The 18,744-nt window shown below is 47.9% G+C and overlaps 1 protein-coding gene across 1 annotated transcript; it reads left to right on the top strand.

The window, feature by feature from the left end:
- Positions 1-14,390, top strand: Cspg5 (chondroitin sulfate proteoglycan 5). The gene is given in 11 exon segments (XM_047532382.1): positions 1-259; positions 865-1,386; positions 1,389-1,622; positions 1,625-1,816; positions 1,819-1,963; positions 4,768-4,828; positions 4,830-4,969; positions 6,983-7,115; positions 7,117-7,140; positions 13,385-13,421; positions 13,424-14,390. Coding segments are annotated over 11 exon segments (1,701 nt in total). The 5' UTR covers positions 1-162; the 3' UTR covers positions 13,540-14,390.
- Positions 14,391-18,744: the final 4,354 nt, after the last annotated feature.

Consider the following 18,744-nt stretch of genomic DNA (forward strand, 5'->3'; position numbering starts at 1 on the left):
GCGCGGCGGGCCGGGACGGCGGCGGACGGCGGCAATGCGGCTGCTGGCGCTGCCCACCGTGGGCTGAGGCAGCCGCGGCACCGGCGGGAGGCGCAGCCGGCCGGGCGAGCCGAGGGTGCAGCCAGGCGGGCGGACCGCGGACAGCGGCCGGGGCGCCGCGCCATGGGCCGAGCCGGGCGCGGGGGGCCCGGGTCGGGGCCGCCGCCGCTGCTGCTGCTTCTGGGGGCCACGCTGGTCCTCGCCACTGGGGCCGTGCCGGGTAGGTACCGACTGAGGCTGGGGCCCCCAGCGCCCTCGTGCCCCATCCCGGCCTCCAGCTGGCTTCGGGTACAGGTGGAGTCCGGCGAGGGGGTGGCAGGGGGCGGGGCACCGCCTGGCCTGGGACCCGGGGGTGGGGGAAGGAACGCTGGAGGCGGTGGGGGTTTCTCGGGAGGCAGACCAGCGGGGACCACCAGAGCCCAGCACACAGGCCACGGGATGGGCGAGCTGGGGGCGCCTTGGTGGGGGCGGGGCCTGGGTGAGACCTCGGGGCGGGGCCTAAAGGTGGCGGAGCTTTGAGGCGGGTGAGGCCTGGAGGTGGGGAGGGGCATGAGAGATTCTTTGAGGAGGGTCCTGGAAGTGGGCTATCTGTGCCCCCTCTCTCGAGGGTGAGGCTTCTGGACCACCCAGTATGGGTCCTCTAGGAAATAGGGACAGTGTATTTTCCTAGCTTAGGAGGCAGGCCGGGGCGGGACTGGAGGTGGGTGTGGCCCTGGGAACCCAGAGGTTGCCTAAGGGAACCCTGGTTTAGGATAGGATCTGGCAGGCTACTGGGTTTAGGCTCCATATGCCATCCTGACGCCACATTTCGCTCTCTGCTCATAGCACGTGAGGCAGGAAGCGCGGTTGAGGCCGAGGAGCTAATAAGGAGTGTACTGTCGTGGGAACCGCATGCTAATGACACGCGGGAGGAGGCGGGCCTGCCTGGGACTGGTGAAGGCGAGACCTTGTGGACGGCCCCTGGCAGCGAGCTGGCCTCTGTGGGCCCTGGGGTCGGGCCTGAGGAGGCACTAGAGTCATCAGCTGCAGTGACTGGCACCGCCTGGCTAGAGGTCGACAGCCCAGGCCTAGGCGGAGTGACCGCAGAGACTGGTAGCGGTGATGCCCAGGCCCTTCCAGCTACTCTCCAGGCTCCTGACGGGGCCTTTGGGCAGTCGGACAGTGCCCCTGCCACCTCTGAGGCTACTGAAGCCAGTGGGCCACCCTCCCCCACTGCTTTTGATAAGCAGAGCCCAGGTCCTGAACTCCCCAAGGAGAGCCCCTTGGAGGTTTGGCTGAACCTAGGAGGCAGCACACCTGACCCTCAAGGGCCAGAGCCCACTGACCCACTTCAAGGTACACCAGAGCCCAACCAGCCTCAGATATAATTGACATCGACTACTTTGAAGGATTGGACAGTGAGGGTCGTGGTGCAGACCTAGGGAGCTTCCCAGGGTCACCAGGAACCTCAGAGAACCACCCTGATACCGAAGGAGAGACCCCTTCTTGGAGCCTCCTTGACTTATACGATGACTTCACCCCCTTTGATGAGTCTGATTTCTATCCTACCACATCCTTCTACGATGACTTGGAGGAAGAGGAAGATGCGACGAGGACAAGGATGCAGTGGGAGGAGGAGACCTAGAAGATGACAGTGACCTTTTTGTGCCCACTGATAAGCCTGGTGTGGGGCCCGGGACAGGCCAGCCCACCAGTCGGTGGCATGCTGTTCCTCCACAGCATACTCTGGGGATGGTCCCCAGCAGCAGCATTGCCCTCAGGCCCCGCCCAGGAGAGCCAGCCGGGACCTGGCCTCAAATGAAAATGGCACTGAGTGCCGTAGTGGCTTCGTGCGGCACAATGGCTCCTGCAGGTCAGTGTGCGACCTCTTCCCAAGTTACTGTCACAATGGCGGCCAGTGCTACCTGGTGGAGAACATAGGGCCTTCTGCAGGTAAGTGAATGGCAGGCAGGCAATGAGGGCTAAAAGAGTATAGGTGGGGCAGATCCAGCAAAAGCAGCGGTGGAAAGAAGGGCACAACTTCCAAGAGGTTGTACATTCACAGGATTCCCAGGTCATTAAAGATCCCACTCAGATTTCTTTTACAGAATTACCTCTTAAAATATACTTCCTGTGGTCTCATCACCAGAGAGCTTCCTCAGAAATAAGTTTTTATAAGTCCTCTACCTGACCCCACACCATTCAATTTTGAAGGCAAGTGAAGGGACTTCTCTAAGAACTTTGGAAAGAGACCTTTGCAGGGTTGAAGGGTTTTGTTGGAGAGTGCTGGCCATTAGTATGGCCAAGGAGGGCCGAGGAAAGACAGCCGAGTGCTCCCTCCAAACCAGTGTCTCATAGATGGGCATGGTGAATTCAGTGACAACTTCAGAAGCAGACCCAGAAGAGCAGCCACTCACGGGTGAAATCAAACTGAGAGTGGCAGTTTTTGATTTTGGATAGTGACTCTTTTTCTTTCCCGTGGTTGATACTTGTCTCTCTTGGGATACCAAGTCCGCGATGGCTTCTAAGATTTAGTTCAGAATATCTATGAGGACATTATCTGCAGGCACCATCCCACACCTCTTCAGTACCCCAGTCACCTCACTCTTGGGAACTGTCCTTGGGGGAGGTATTTACCTGCTGGAGAACTTGCTGCCTTACTCTGGAAGGATCACAAGTCAGGGATGATCTGGGTGGTTCTTTATAGGTCCTAGAGGAGTGAAGTGGAGGGCTCACTCTCCTCTGAGGCTGGTTCTTTTGGTCTTAGGAGGAGCATTTCTGTTATCAGAGTCCCTTTTGTCACTGTCGTTCCCGATGCTTCTTTTTCTTGTTCTTCATAGAGGTTTGTGAAGAATCCGGTTTCTTAAGGGCTGATGTTGTGATAGGAGAATGACAGGGGTGAACACTCAAAGCTCCAGTCCCCGTTCCCTCCTGTGAAAGTTCTTTCATAAATGGTCACAACGCTAGGGTCACTTACACATGATGTGACCACGAAGTTCCGGTTGGAGTGTCCAGCCATTGCCAAGAGAAGGTACTGTGGTTCAGAAGTTAGGAGGAGGAGGTAAGGCTTTGCCAGCTGGTTAAGGACTACCAGAAATATGGGGAAACCCTGTGGTTTTGCTCTTCAGACTTTAGTTTGGGGAACCATAATGATGATTTCAGCCTGGGATCTGTGGAATCTGTGCAAAATCATCCTTTATCATCTTGGAGGCTTGGCATTTCACCCTCAAAATGAGCTTCCCATCAGTGTATGAATTTAGAGGTCTTGCTGCCTCTGAAGATCTATAATAGTTCCACTGGAGCTCTTAGGGAATTCCTGAGTAGAGGAACAAGGTTGTCCTCCTCACTAAGCTACCTGGATCTGCCGATCAGGGGTTTACCAGTGGGCCTCAGAAGGACTTCCCCACATGCCCACTTCAGCAATCCTAGTTTAGCTTCCACTCCAGGGTCACACTGGGGCCTCCCTGCCAGACTCCTGCTCTGGTTGTGCACACCCAGGCCTGGCCCACAGCTTGAAAACTGCTTTTGCATTCCACTCACAGGAGACTGCTGAGCCTTTAGTTGCAGACTGCAGTATGCCTTTGTCTCTGTCACCCTGACCCACTGCAGGGAAACGATGAGAGCTAAGGCTAGACTTCTCTAGAACACAGGGTTAGAGGGCCCCACTTAGAGGGTCTGCATTCCCTGGCAACCTCAAACAGATAGTTCCCCTATGACAGCAGAGGTTCAGTGGGAAAACAAAGAAGAATTGCTTATTAGCCATTTCTCTCCAGCCTATTCTGGTTGTAGAGTAGCCAGTTCTCTGGTGCATGATTTCCCCATTTCTGGGCCCCTTTCTTGTCTGTCATTCACCCTGAGTTCATGTCCTCCCTCCTTTGCCTGCTCTATATCCTTCCACATCTTTCCTCTTTGAAGCAGCCTGGTTCCCATGGAAACAGCAATGTCATTGGAAGAGTTGGAGCCTGGGAATGTCCCCAAGGGCAGGAGAAAGTCACTCAACAAAAGGACTAAACCCACCCAGAAGGTTGATTCTCACTATACTTGCGTGACAGTCTCATAGTATTGGAAAGCTCTAGGGGCAGAAGTTTGGGGGCTGATGGGGTCGGAAGAGAATATACATCCATCCTTGCATTGTCCTTGCCTGTCAGTTCCTTATTTTTCAGTATCTGGTTAACTACATGAACTAGATGAGATGCGAAGCAACATATAGGTTTTCATGTTCGGGGGAAGGGCCTCGTACTTGTAGTGATAGCTCCTATTCGTCTTGTGTCTCATCTGTCTTTCACCCAAAGACCAGGGTGGGCAGAGGTCTGAGAGAATCCTGTGATTGTCTTCACTGAGTTGTAGTCACGTAACAGGCATGTTACTCAGCTTCATTCACTCGGTTTCTCTGTTCCTGGTTACCTAATTATATCATGGACCTCAGAGCAGCCTGGTCCATTTTATTGAAGATTTGTAAAGATAGGGGAGAGGGCTGGGGTTGTGGCTCAGTGGTAGAGCGCTTGCCTAGCATGTATGAGGCACTGGGTTTGATTGTCAGCACTGCATATAAATAAGTAAAATAAAAGTCCATTGACAACTAAAAAAATATTAAAAAAAAAAAGGGGGAGAATACTAGCTTTGAGATCTGTGCATTTGAGGGGTATTGCAGTTCCTCCCAGGTGGTCCTAGGTGCAGGCTATTAAAATGAATGTTGGGGTCAGGCCCAGGCCAGGCTGCAGCTGCCCCTCAGTCGCGGTCTCACTGTCACTGCTGCAGGTGCAACACACAGGACTACATCTGGCACAAGGGGATGCGCTGCGAGTCCATCAATCACCGATTTCCAGGTGATGTGCGTGGCCGTAGGCTCTGCAGCCCTTGTGCTGCTCCTGCTCTTCAATGATGACAGTCTTCTTGCCAAGAAACTCTATCTGCTCAAGACTGAGAATACCAAGCTGCGGAGACCAAGTGAGTTTGCGGCCACCCAGCCTCTTGGTGGGAGATGCCTGATCCCTGATCCAGGGATGTCGTCATGGGAGTTTCTGGCACCTGCTCTGCTCCCTAGCTGTTTAGTTCATGCTGAAGAGTCTCCCAGGCTTATCCCTTCATAACAGATGTGCTGGATTGCAGCAGAGGTGAAACCCCCATGGCACACTGTAGCTGCCCGGCAACATTCCCAGCACCCCTACTCAGGATAGAGAGTACTTAAAGAAAAGGTGTCAGCATAGAGCGTGTCCCAGCCCTAGTCTCCAAGCAAGTTATTGGATTCGGTCTGCCACCCCGCCAGACAGCATCTGCTTCCCTGGTCTTTGACAACCAGTGGCCAGTGCAAGGATTTTGCTCACAATCAGCCTGGCGTAACTTCATCCCCCTCAAATCTGCTGTCACTTATACCAGCTCCCCTCAGGATGCTGAAGAAAATGGCTTTAGCACCACAATGCACTACTTCCCACCCCTTCTCACCCCTCCAACCCCCCATACTTTACCACAGAGCCTCACCCCTAACCCTTTCTATTTCTTATTTGAGACAGGGTCTTGCTAAGTTACCAAGGCTGACCTTGAATTGAAATCCTCCTGCCTTAGCTTCCAAATCACTGGGCTTACAGGTGTGTGCCACTGTGCCTGGCTTGCATTGCTTTTTAAAAACTAGTCAACCCCTGGTCCAAACAGAAATAGTTAAGGAAATCCCCTTACCTCCCCTGAGTAGAATTTTGTGACGGAGGAGGGGGCCAGGGTTCATTTTCTCTGCTGCATCCACCCAGGGTTCCAGAATGGCTATCAGCTCTTCTGCAGAGTCACACCTGTGTGTGCACATGAGAGCACACATTTGCCATTACACTAGGTCTTGAATTTTCAGATGTGACCCTTTGCACTGTGAGGGAATTATTCTTATGAAGTAAAATGAATACCTTTCTAAAGGTTCACAGAAGTCAAAAAGAGGACACTGAAGCTCAGCTTCTTTGGACCCAAGAGACATTTGATGCAAACTGACCCTGATTCCCTTTCAACCTGTCACCCCATTAATCCCTCTGACCTGAGACACCCTCCAGAGAATGTAACTGAAGGACTTCCCTGGCTCCTGAAAAAAGGACAAAACACCATCTGTTGCTCCTGTCCGGGTGGACTCATGCAATGTGCAGATGCCGGCAGCCCCGCGGCATTTCAGTTTAACTGCCATGGGGCCAGAAGGGCCTCTCCATTGTGCCTGTGCATTGAGGCGGGGGTGTATCTGGGCACGTGGTCACTCCCACAGAGGCATGTCGGCTTCTCATGCCTACACCAAGGGGGTGGGTATGTGGGGTGGAGGGGATGGGACCATCTAAATCTGGGCAGCTGCTGATGAGGATATGGGGCAGAAAGGATCAACTTCCAGAGAAGAGGAGAAGCAAGAGCTGTAGCAGAATCAGGTTCTCCTTCCAGGTCTCCTTCCCTTGATGGGCTCTGTGTTTTGCAGAGGCGCTCCCTTATTTCTCTGCATACCTTCTTTCTTTCCTGAACCCAGTTACTGCCCTGATGATACTTCATGTGCTCAGAGCTCTGCAGATACTGCTGAAATTGATTGATTCTAAGATGCATATTTTTTGCTCACATATTAACATCTCTGAAATTGGATTGTGTCTTACAATTGCTGGCATCTTACAATCACTGTTAACCAGATGGTAGTCTTGATGTAGTTGTAATTGCCTTGCATGCACAAACATGGTCATAGCTGTTCATATCGCTGTCAGTTCTTTATCTGAAGTCCAAATAAGATACTTCAAGTATATTTTTAAAAAAACAACCAAGGTGATAACAAAGTATTGGATCATGGTTTAAGTGGCAGAGTTTTTTCTTATGCAACATCAAATAATGGGCATCTTAGTCCAACCCTTGGCATTCAACAAAATGTAGTATTTGACCCATGAGACTGAGATTAACTTCTATCATTACATTTTGCCATGATTATGTCACTTATGTTTTTCCCGTCTCTCTTTTTTCCTACCAGCAAATTCCGGACTCCATCTGAGCTCCACAACGATAACTTCTCCCTCTCCACCATTGCTGAGGGCTCTCACCCAAATGTAAGGAAATTTTGCGACACTCCCCGTATCTCCTCCCCCAATGCCCGTGCCTTGGCTCCACTATGATAACGTTATCTGTCAGGTAACTTGTCTTCCTCACATCTACCCTTATGCATGCCTCAGCCCCAACCCAAGCCTTTGATCTATTTCAGAATGCCAAGTCTGCAGGCGGCTTTGGAGGTCAGCTTAGGGCAACCCGGTGGAGCAGTGAAGGTGGAAAGAGATGCTTGACCATGTCTGGCCTCTGACAGCAGGGTTTCATAGATAGTAGAGATTTCTTCCAAGGTCGACTTGTGATTTTTAGATTCATCTATACTTTAGAAGTCTGATTGTCTTTACTTTCACATCAAGGAGAAAGGCTCTGCATTCATTGCTAGTCTTAATAGGTTCCAATGGTCATTGCAGCAAATACTGTTTTCCTTTGGGACAGGTGGAAAACCCCCCTCCGTCCTTGATCCTATTTGAGGACCCAAACAACTGGCAGGCTTATACACAACTGTCAGGGCCAAGGTACCACAGAATACTGGTGAAACCTTAAACCTGGGAGTAATTCTGTTCTTAGTAGGATGAATTCATAAATATCAACTGAAATTCAATAAAAGTTCCCAGTAGACCATTTTCCAAAAAGACTATCTTAGGTATATGACCTGGACCAAGCCAGTCATTAAAATACTGGGTACTGTTAGAGATTTTTGAAAGTCAATAGAAGCCATGTCATATCTAAGTCCAAGAATTCTGCACTTAGTGCAGCTCTGTACTTCAAGATATATATGTTATTAAATCAGTCAAGGAACTAACCTGAGATTCTTCTGACTAAGATAGTGGAGTATACATGGAAATTCTGAAGAAGTTCTTTGACGTAGTGGGGGTATCGGACCTTATTGGGACCTGGCCAGTCTAGGGCAGTGCTGTCCAGTGGGGCTCCCTGTGAGACAGGAATGTCCTCTATCTGCACTGTCCACTACAACAACCACGAGCAGCATGTGACTGTAGAGCCCTTGGCACATGAACAGCACAGATCTAGACACTCATCTTTTTGTAGATGGGGAAACTGTAGCCCCAGAAGGGAAAAGAGAGAATGATAGTAAATGTGGCCTTGGTCACAGAAAAGAAAAATGGCCTGGCAGAGGAAGAGAAAGGTCACTTTAAGTAGGAAATGAAAGGATCCTTTTTTCCTGATATCTTTGATGCAAAGAATAGAAAACAGATGATTCCACTTGGTGTGCACCAAAATATTAAGATCAAGATATAAGTAATAACCAAGGAAACGAGATGTCTAAAGCTTTAAGATGGATAAGCACATAACTCCAGCCACCAGAATGTGGGCACCTTGAGGGCAGGACAGAGTCTCACTCATCAGGCCGCTCCCTCCCTCCCTATCCAGCCCCCTGCAGTGCTGTGCATTCAGTCAACACTTATTGATCACTAGTGACAACAGCCCACCACCAGCTCTTTTGGTTCCATGGTTGGACCTGCTATCCTGTATATGGGGGCAGCAGATATGGCCAGTCAAGGCACCCCTTGTCCATAGCAGTTGCTCCTACCTGGCAGAGGTCAAGGCTCCCCAGGAAAGGTTCTGACCCTTGTGTTTCTGACACTACAAACATGGATGTCTTTGCCCTTCCCAAAAGACAGGAAGGAGATAGCTCCTGCTGGGGGACTTAGCTGCATGAGCCTGTGCAGAGACTTCCTGTTTGTGGATTAACCAGCCATGTAGAAGGTGGGGCATCTATACATGAAAGCTTCTGCCCACCCTCAGCTCAGACGGTGGCAACCTTGAAAAAGGACCAGATCACAGGTGGACAGCCACAGTGGACTCTGCCTGAGAAGGGGACATGGGTTCAGCTGGAACAGCATTATGGCCATCCCTCAGGGAAAGGCAGGACCAGGCTCTGGTGGTCCCTGGCCCCTCTTGTATCTTAAGCATCATTTTCAGCTGGTGTCCTTCCCAGCTCATGCCCAGCCTCAGCATCCTCTCCACGCTGTAAAGCACTGTGCGTATGAGGGGATGGCTGTCCGTGCAGCGGGAGTGAGCTGCTGGACCTTTGCATGCTCTCGCTCTCCCCACCCAGCCTACAGACCAAACTTGATCACAGTCACGGTCTCGTGAGCGTGGCCAGTTAGGATGGGTGTACTGGAGCCAGGGATGATGCTCAGTGGGGAACGCATCTCACACATGCAAGGCCCTGGCTTCCATCCCTAGCAAAAGGAAAAGGAAAAATTGCCACTCTATTGTGAAATGCAGCCTTGCTTGTTGCTACAGCCACCACACTGTCCACTTCCACATGGTACCAGGAGAGAAGGGCTCAGAGTCTGACCTGCTGGTCAGCCTTCCCCAGCCTCTCCTTTCATCCTCAACTTCCTGTTTGATATTGATGTGCCTGAAAGTTTTGAACATTCTATTTCTCTTACTAGAGGGGTTATTTCTAAATAAAGTAGATTGAGTGGGTCATTTTCCTACCCCATCACAATAATCTCTACTAGCTGCACTCAAAAAAACATTTAATTAGCTGGGCACAATGGTGCACACCTATAATCCCAGCAGTTCAGGAGGCTGAGGCAGGAGAATCACAAGTTCAAAGTCAGCCTCAGCAACTTATCAAGACCCTGTCTCAAAATATAAAAGGACTGGGAATATGACTCAGTGGTTAAGCACCGGGGTTCATCCCTCATACAAAAATAAAAAAAAAAAAAATTTATTTAAAAAAATCTGCTGCCTTGGGTCTTGTGTGTAGGGCCCACTCTGGTTTCTATGTTAGTGGCTTCCCGTGCTCTGCTGCTCCTCTGAGCCCACCGGGCTGAGGTGAGGTGCTGTCAGCATGGGTCACAGGCTGAGCCTATGTGAGTCTTTTGTGTGGCTGAGCAGCCAGCTTTGGGAGGGGACATCAGGAGGCTGGAGGGAGTGCAGGAAGCTGGACCTGCTCCAGGTGCACCATGTGAATGAAGTCACCTGAAACCACGGGCAGACTGCCCAGGCTGAGCTGCCCTGTTGCTCCTCATGGCGGTGCTGTCGAGGGAATGTGGCAGATAAATGATCCTCCTGAGACCTGACAGACCTTCCAGGAGTTTGCTTTATTCCTGAGACTTTGTAGTACCCCTCAGTGATATTTTTTCCCTATTCACATTTTTTTTTCCTCCTTTCCAGACTGCTTTTGCATGTGTACAGTAAGGCAGTGACTGACTGTCCCCTTCTGACAGAGTTTTGCACCTGGACACATGGGAATCCAGGCCTGAATCCTGGGCTGGAGTGTATCCATATGGCTGGGGTGGAACACGAGGAGCGGGGGCCCTCTGTGGTTTCCAGGATTTATGTCAGATGTCTATCCTGCTCCCCTGTGACTAAGTACATCTGCCACATCAACAGCCTGCTGCTACAGAGTTTGGCGACCTTAGACTTTACAGGAAATAGGTGCACCGTGGTACACTTCTATAATCCCAGCTGTTCAGGAGGCTGAGGCAGGAGGATTTCAAGTTCAAGGCCAGCCTCAGCAACTTAGAGAGACCCTATCTCAAAATTTAAATTTTTTCCAACATTTTGGTTTTTAGTTGTAGGTGGACAGAGTACCTTTATTTTATTATTATGTGGGGCCAAGGATCAAACCCAGGGCCTCACAAATGCTAGGTGAGTGCTCTACCACTGAGCCTCAACCCCAGCCCTTAAAGTTTTTAAGAAGGGCTGGGGATGTATATAGCTCAATGGTAGAGCACTCCTGGATTCAAACTCCAGTACTGGAAGGTAAAAATAAAATAAAAAGCAGATCAATTCTGGAGGAAATACTCTGGCTAGAAAGCTCTGTCTTGTTTCAGACACTCCCTCACCTTTTCTTTTTGTGGAAGGCACATGGCTTGCCTAAGAGCCTTGTTTGGATACCTCTGTTCCTTTCATCATTCATATATATATATATATATATATATATATATATATGTTTTTTTTAGTTGTTGATGGATCTTTATTTTATTCATTTATTTATATGCAGTGCTAAGAATCGAACCCAGTGCCTCACACATGCTAGGCAAGCACTTCACCACTGAGTCACAACCCCAGTCCCCTCTGTTCCTTTCTTTTAGGATCTGCTTCTCCCACCTCAGCACAGAAGGCAATTTTCTCATCTTTCCAAATGCTGTGAGCCCTGGACGGGACCAAGTTGAATGGCGGCCCCCTCTTGTGACATCACAGTTTAAGGAGTCAGTTTGATGCACTTTTCTTCACGTTTTGGAATCTTCCTGTGCCCTATATGCCCAAAAGGTATCTGGTATGAAATGAATGTGGGGGATTTCTGGAAAAACAGGAGAGCAGTTTGCATCCTTGTAAGAAGAAAGATGAGCATAGACCCTTATTGTCCTTTTGCAGGCTTGGTGTGCCTCAAAGTCCATCCTACCATGATCATTAAGGGGCCTCAACTCTGAAGCTTCCAATCCAGCATCTTCCCCAAACAGTACAGAAGCACACACAATAAAAAAATAATAAATAAATAAATACTGCTCCACCTCAACCCACGTCCCTCTCCAAAATCATACACATGGGCTGGGCTCGGGGTGTAGCTGGTGGTAGCACATGTGCTTAGCATGCATGAAGCCCTGGGTTCAACCAACCCCCCAAAAAATAACCAAAATGTACACACACATATACCATGTTTCTATGTTGCCTAGAAATCTTTCCATTTCAGTGTATATAGATTTTTTACTGCAGGTTTTTTGGGGATTTTTGTTATACTTTTACTGGTACTAGGGATTGAGCTCTCCCACTGAGCTATATCCCCAGCCCATTTTATTTGTTTATTTTGAGATAGGGTCTAGCTAAGTTTCTGAGGCCGGCCTCAAACTTCCGATCCTCCTGCATCAGTCTCCAGTGTCACTGGGATTATAGGCATGTGCTACTGTGCCCACCCCCTGCAATTTTTTTTTTTAATTCCCTCCAAACAGTGATTGACAAAGTCAGGTGCCATTGTGTGTCCTATACGCAGCTGCTGCACCTCAAGTCTGCCTTGGGACTCTATGAAGTCCTTTCCTCTTGTCTCATTGGAATGGGGAACTTGTGTCCCCCCATTATCTATAAATCATGTCCAGTCTGGGCCTCTGGAAATGCAGAGAGCAAGGCTATGGCAGAGCTTTCCCATACCCACAGTGCTGTATGTGTAGCACCATGAAAAGCCCTAGCTTTTCCCAACCTGTCCCACCCCTAACCTAGCACAGCAGTAGAATGGACCAGAGTTCCCCAGAGTTGGTTGGAGAATGCCTGGCCATGAAGCATGACAATTATCTTGAATTTCTTAAGTGGTTAAAGAGTAGTCTTGGGGAAAAAAAAAATAATAGTCTTAGCTAGATGGTCAGATGGAACATTCTCCATCCTTCATGCATCTGTGAATCCACCTCTGATCAGCTTAGTTCCACGTACTTAACGATAGCTCTTTGGGGTAACACACAAAAAACTGAGGCCCACAGAATCTCTCTGGGTATGATCCCTTCTGGGGGTCCTCAAGGAAAAGAGCTAGGCAAGACCTACTGCAGAAGTCCTCTGAGGACCCAGAATATGGAAACTGGAGGACTGTGTGCTAGTGTGGACTCCCTGGAAAAATTCACTGGCAAATTCAGGTCAGGTTCAGGAGCTTGTTCTAGGGCTGCAGCTGACACACATGGATGGCAGGAAGGCAGAGGGGTACCTCAGAAGCAGGTGGGGGATCCACAGCTTAGGTAGCATATGAGGCAGTGGCAGGCAGCAGAGGGCAGCCGGACTCTGGGGGTTGGGTTGAGGAACATCTTTCCCAGCACAGTTCTGACTACTGGAGGCTCACAGGTCTTTGGCCGCTAGTTGGGGGACATGTCTGCTTGTCTGAGGAGAGTGTGCATCTGAGCACAGTCCTCTGTGTCCCCTCTTGTGTTCCCTGACCAAGACACTAGTGGGAACAGAGCTCCTTGTGTGAGACTTTAAAGGTCTCTGAGCCAAATGAAAGTGGCTGTTCTTCTCCCTAATCTCTGTCCAAGAGAAGACCTGAGTGGCCCAGATTACAGGTATTTGAATACCTGTCAACTTCTTATCTGTATCTGGCCATTGCTTGTAAGCTTATAAGGATGACTTTCCTAAAAAGTAGTAGCTGGTCAGTTACTTCAGTTACGTTTGGTTTATTCAAGTCTTAGAACTTTTCTCCATATATATGTATATATATATATTAATATATATAATATAATATATATATACATATATATATATATATATATATATAATTTTTTTAAGCTCTGTTGTCTTCAGCCAGTTAGGAAAAAATTAGGTGATTATTGATTGCTCTGCCCACTGTCTCCTTCCCCTCCCCAACTTTTTCTTCCTCCAGGATGATCCTAGTGCTCCCCACAAAATCCAGGAAGTTCTCAGTCCTGCCTGAAAGAGGAGGAGTCATTTAACATCCAGAACTCCATGTCACCCAAACTTGAGGGTGGCAAAGGTGACCAGGCCGACTTGGAGGTGAACTGTCTCCAGAATAACTAACATAAAGCAGAGGCAAGAAGAGAGGAAGCGGGGTGGGGGCGGGGAGAAGAAACATTATCTCCTCTTGTACAGAGTCTGTTCCTCGTAACCATTTGTTAGACTCTTTTCTTTTTCTGATCTCATGGCATGCTTTGATGTATTTTGTACAGGAGGGGAAAGAAATACTTAAAATAAGCAAAGAAACTGAACAGAATTGCATACGTTGGATTGTTTATCTGTGCTGTCTGTACATTGCTTCTGCGCTGTGATTTCTAAACCTACACTGTTATTCAACTGACTTTTTTTTTGTACTTTGACCCACCTTTTTTTGGAATACCAGTAAAAAACAAAGTTCTTGAAATAAACTTTTAAAAAAGCTATCCTCTTTCTAAATGTCACGTGCCCACTCCCTACCCATTCTTACCAGTTTGACGTGAATTCTGACCTTCATTGGAGATACGCTATAACAAAAACACAACAGGCTTAAACAACAGGAATTTATTTTCTCACAGTTCTGGAGTCTGGAAGTCCAAGGTCAGTGTGTCAATAGTGTTGATTTCTGATGAGGCTTCTCCCTCTAGCTTGCAAATGGCCACCATCTTGCTAAGTTGTCACATGGCCTTCCTTCTTTGTGCAGACAGAGATCACCAATGTCTCTTCTTGTTCTAAGAAGGCCTCTTTGATTGCCTCATAATCAGCTTCTTAAAGGCCTGTCTCTAACTATAATCAGGTTAGAGGTTGAGACTTCAATGTATAAATTCAAGGGCACGGCACAATTCAGACCAGTCTCTCTCATCTACTGTCAAAAATACTAAAAAAAAAAAAAATTCTTAAATTGGGCATGGTGGTGCATGCCTATAATCCCAGTGGCTTGGGAGGCTAAGACAGGAGGATGGTGAGTTCAAAGCCAGCCTCAGCAATGATGAGGCACTAAACAACTACGTGAGACCCTGTCTCTAAGTAAAATACAAAATAGGGCTGGGAATGTGGCTCAGTGATCGAGTGTCCCTGAGTTCAATCCCTGGTACCCTCCCCCACAATTAAAAAAAAAAAAAAAGAATACTCTTAAACCATGTGTGGTGGCACACACCTCTTAGCAGCTTGGGAGGCTGAGTCGGGAGGATCACAGGTTCGAAGTCAGCCTCAGCAACTTAACAAGGCTCTAAGCAACTTAGTGAGACCCCGTCTCAACAGAAAAAAATAAAAATGGGCTAGGGATTTGGCTCAGTGGTTAAGTGCCTCTGGATTCAATTCCTGGCACCAAGTGTGGGTCGGGGGGAGAAGAAGAAGAATACTCTTTAAAAAAAAATACTCTTCAGCTGGGCACAGTGGTGCACACCTATAATCCCAGTGGCTGCAGCAGGAGGATCACAATTCAAGGCCAGCCTCAGCAACATAGTGAGACCCTGGCTCAAATAAAAAATGGGCTGGGGTTGTGGCTCAGTGGTGGAGCACTTGCCTATTATGGGATCACATGAATACAATTCTCAGCACCGCATATAAATAAATGATAAAATAAAGGTTCATCAATAATTAAAAAAGAGGGTTGGGGAGATAGCTCAGTCGATAGAGTGCTTGCCTTGCAAGCATGAGGCCCTGGGTTCGATCCCCAGCACCACCAAAAAAAAAAATTAATTAAAAAAGATATAAAAATATCATTATGGCCTTTATATCTAAGACCCTAAGCAACTTAGTGATACCTGGTCTATAAATTAAATAAAATATAAAAAAGGAGTTAGGGATGTGGCTCAGTGGTTAAGCATCCTTGGGTTCAATCCCTAGTATAAACAAAAAATTAAAAATAAAAAGAGCTGAGGATGTGGCTCAGTGGTAGAGTACTCCTGGGTTCCATCCCCAGAACCCCAAAAATCCAATGCCAGGGATGGAACCCATGACCTTGTGCATACCAGGCCAATGCTGTACCACTGAGCTACACCCCCAACCCTTTTTCTAAATTTTGTTTTGTGACAGCATTTCACAATTGCTTAGGTTGGCCTTGAATGGGTGATCTTCCTGCCACAGTCCCCTGAGTAGCTGGGATTTCAGGAATGTGCCACTGTGCCTCGCAACTTTTGTCATTTCATTATATGTATTTAGTACTTACTCTGAGCCAGGCATCATGCGACATGTCGGGAATACTGTATGAATAAGGTGGGCTGCAGTCTCAGGAAGTTCATAGTCTACTTAAGAAACAGACTTCAATAATTACAATGCAGTGTGTCAGTATCATAATGGGAATAGGTACAAAGAGTTCAAAGAGGTTGAAAGCAGATGTTAAAGGATAGGAGGCATTTTTCAGAATGATACAAGAAAGCAGGAGAAGAGGGTATTCAAGACAAAGAGGAACTACTCAGGAAAGTAGTGCTAGGTGAGCAGAGATTGTGTGAGAGGGGTCCTAGGTGGTGGGCCTGGAAGAAACCATTGAGGACGATTTCAAAGGGCCTGGAATGCCTAGTAAGCATGGCTGAGGCAGAACCAGATTTGTTTCTAAAAAGATAACTAGAGACATTAGTGACAATCCAGTAAATGCATAGGGATGGATTAGAGAGGACAGTTCAAACCCCCCCCCAGCTGCTGGGGGGTTTTCTAGAATTTCTACCTGCATTCAGTCTGCAATAATTCTAGCTACTGAAGCCCCTGCCAAAGTGTGCTTCTGTTGACTAATTTCATGCATGTTCTTCCTGACTTACATCATCATGTGTCTTATTATTTTCATTCATGCTGGACATTGTATTTGAAAATTTGTTTATTAAACATATCTTGAAGCCTGCAATGATTTCTTCCTATCAGGGTTTTCATTTGCTTCTGTCAGGTGCCAGGGGGCACTAGAATGGTGGGATCACATGAATAAAATTCAAGGTTGGTAGTCACAGATCTGTCAGACTGTGCCAGGGTTTGTTTGCTGCTGCTTCATCTTTTAACAGTCTTCTGGGATCACAGCCAACACAGGCAGTGCTTTACCAGTGTCCCACCTGCACAGCCCTACGAGACTTTCAGAAACACTACTTGTTCTTATTCACCTTATCTGAATGAGCAAATGCCTCCAGGGCACAAAAATGGCCCTGATTACTAGACTTCTCTGTCTAGATTCCTGTCTTCTCTGGATGTCGGCCTAGTAACTCTTTAGTATCTTATTAGCTCTTTGATGCTTGTCAGATGTTTATACAACTCTTTGGTTGTAGTTAGTGGAGAGTCGGTCCAATTTACCTAGTCTTCTGTTGGCTAACAACAGAAATCCTCTGTTTCCATCTTGGATTCTTGCCCAGACAGCATTCAACGTGGTCTGCTCTTTGCTATTGGATAGGGCTGCTTATTGGGATACGTATTATACTTTCCTAACCATATTTCTTATCCACTTTGGGAGATTTGGCATGGCTCTGTTTAGAACTTCCTGTACTCTGAATTAGGGGACCTGTCCTTCAAGGATAGGCACCTCTGGATCCTTTCACAAAGAGGCCCAATCAAGAGGGCTTGTGCGTTAAAGTGCTTTGTAAATTCTAAATCCCATCCAGACAGAAGGGGTTTTTAGTATTGTGCTTTGTTTTGTGTTTCCCATGAGAGTATTATGGAACGTGTATCAAAGCCTTTGGCTTTGTCCCACCTTCACAATAACACAGGATGGATAGGGAAAACCCAGATCACAAGGACAGCAGGGGACAACGGAGGCCTATTGAATAGAGTCACCAGATATTACCAAGAGTCTTTGTCCCAAAGAAGGAACTGAAGTGTTGGAGTAGGATATATTGATTCCTGTCTGTGCCTGTCCTCTTTCCTGTCAGACTGTGTCCTGCACAATGATTGTGATTCACAGGGCTGGCTGGTGCCCTCTCTGGGAATCTCCAGGTCTGCTGCCACCACCCCCCCACAATTTCCATAGCAATTGCCTAACTCTTGGGACACTCCACTTCACCCTGGTGCTTTCAGATGAACGTGCCCTTCTCTCTACCCTTTCTACCCCACACCATAGCCTGTCCTGAATTTTCCTTTCTAAAGAAAGTAGAACCAGGCGTGGTGGCCCACGCCTGTAATCACAGCAGTTCAGGAGGCTGAGGCAGGAAGATCATAAGTTCGAGAACAGCCTCAGCAACTGAATGAGACACTATTTCAAAATAAAAAGTAAAAAGAGCTAAGGGGCTGTGGCCCAGTGGCAGAGTGCTTCCCTAGCATGTGAGAGGCACTGGGTTCAATCCTTAGCACCACATAAAAAAATAAATAAAGGTATGCTGTCCATCTACAACTACAAAAAAAAAAAATTTTTTTTAAAGAGCTGAGGGTATAGCTCAGTGGTAGAACACCCCTGGGTTCAGTCCCTCATATTGTAAGCAAAAACAGAAAGAAGAAAAGACGGACTGGAAATGTGGGAGAACTGGATGTCATGGAAGGAAGTTGTGTGTCTCTGGAGACTTCCAGCACTGAGGAGGTCATGCCACCGAGGAGGGGGTGTGGGCAGTGTTGAACCCTGTCTGCACACAGCATATCCTCCGTACACCTCAGCTGTATGTTTCCACCTCAAACTGAATGACTTAACACAACGGATTTCCTCTGCACAGTCATAGAGGCAGGAAGCCTGAGGTAAGGTGTAGCCAGGCCCTGCTCCCCTTGACAGCTCCAAAAGAAGGACCCTACCCTCCCTTTTCCTAGCTTCTGGAGTGTTAGCACAAAAAGACGGGGCAGGACGGCAAGCCCAGGAGTCATCTCAGCTGTTTATTCAGAATAAAAATGGCACCCGTGGACCCACTTTCCTGGTGGAAAATGAGTCACTGAAAAAAGAAAAAGGACTGGGTTTATTATATAGGTTATTTCGAGGGGTGGTCTAGTGAGCATATCAGTTCCTTGGGTGCTTAGGAATTTGAACTTTTTGGGTTGGGGGTCTGTGAGGCAGTGTCTGGAGAGGACTTACTTTAAAGGAGGTTAACACCTCCTAGAGATGTTACTTTAGGGGTGATACAACACCTCCTCCCTGTCTGCAGCTGCCACCTGGAACACATTTGTCCTGGGAGATGAAGGCCGTCAGTGCAGGGCCTTTTTTCCATCCCTTTCCTCAGGCCTCACTATCTTGGGGATTTCTCATTCTCTATATCTATTATGGAGGGTGCTGGCAGTCCTTGTCATTCTTTGGTTGTACCTACATCACTCCAGTTTCTGCCTCTGCCTTCACATGACTGTCTTTCCTGTGTGTTTGTTAGCATCCTCCTGTGACCTTCTTAAAAGGACACCCATCATTGG

The sequence above is a fragment of the Sciurus carolinensis genome, chromosome 17 (assembly GCF_902686445.1).
Source record: "Sciurus carolinensis chromosome 17, mSciCar1.2, whole genome shotgun sequence".
Lineage (NCBI taxonomy): Eukaryota > Metazoa > Chordata > Mammalia > Rodentia > Sciuridae > Sciurus > Sciurus carolinensis.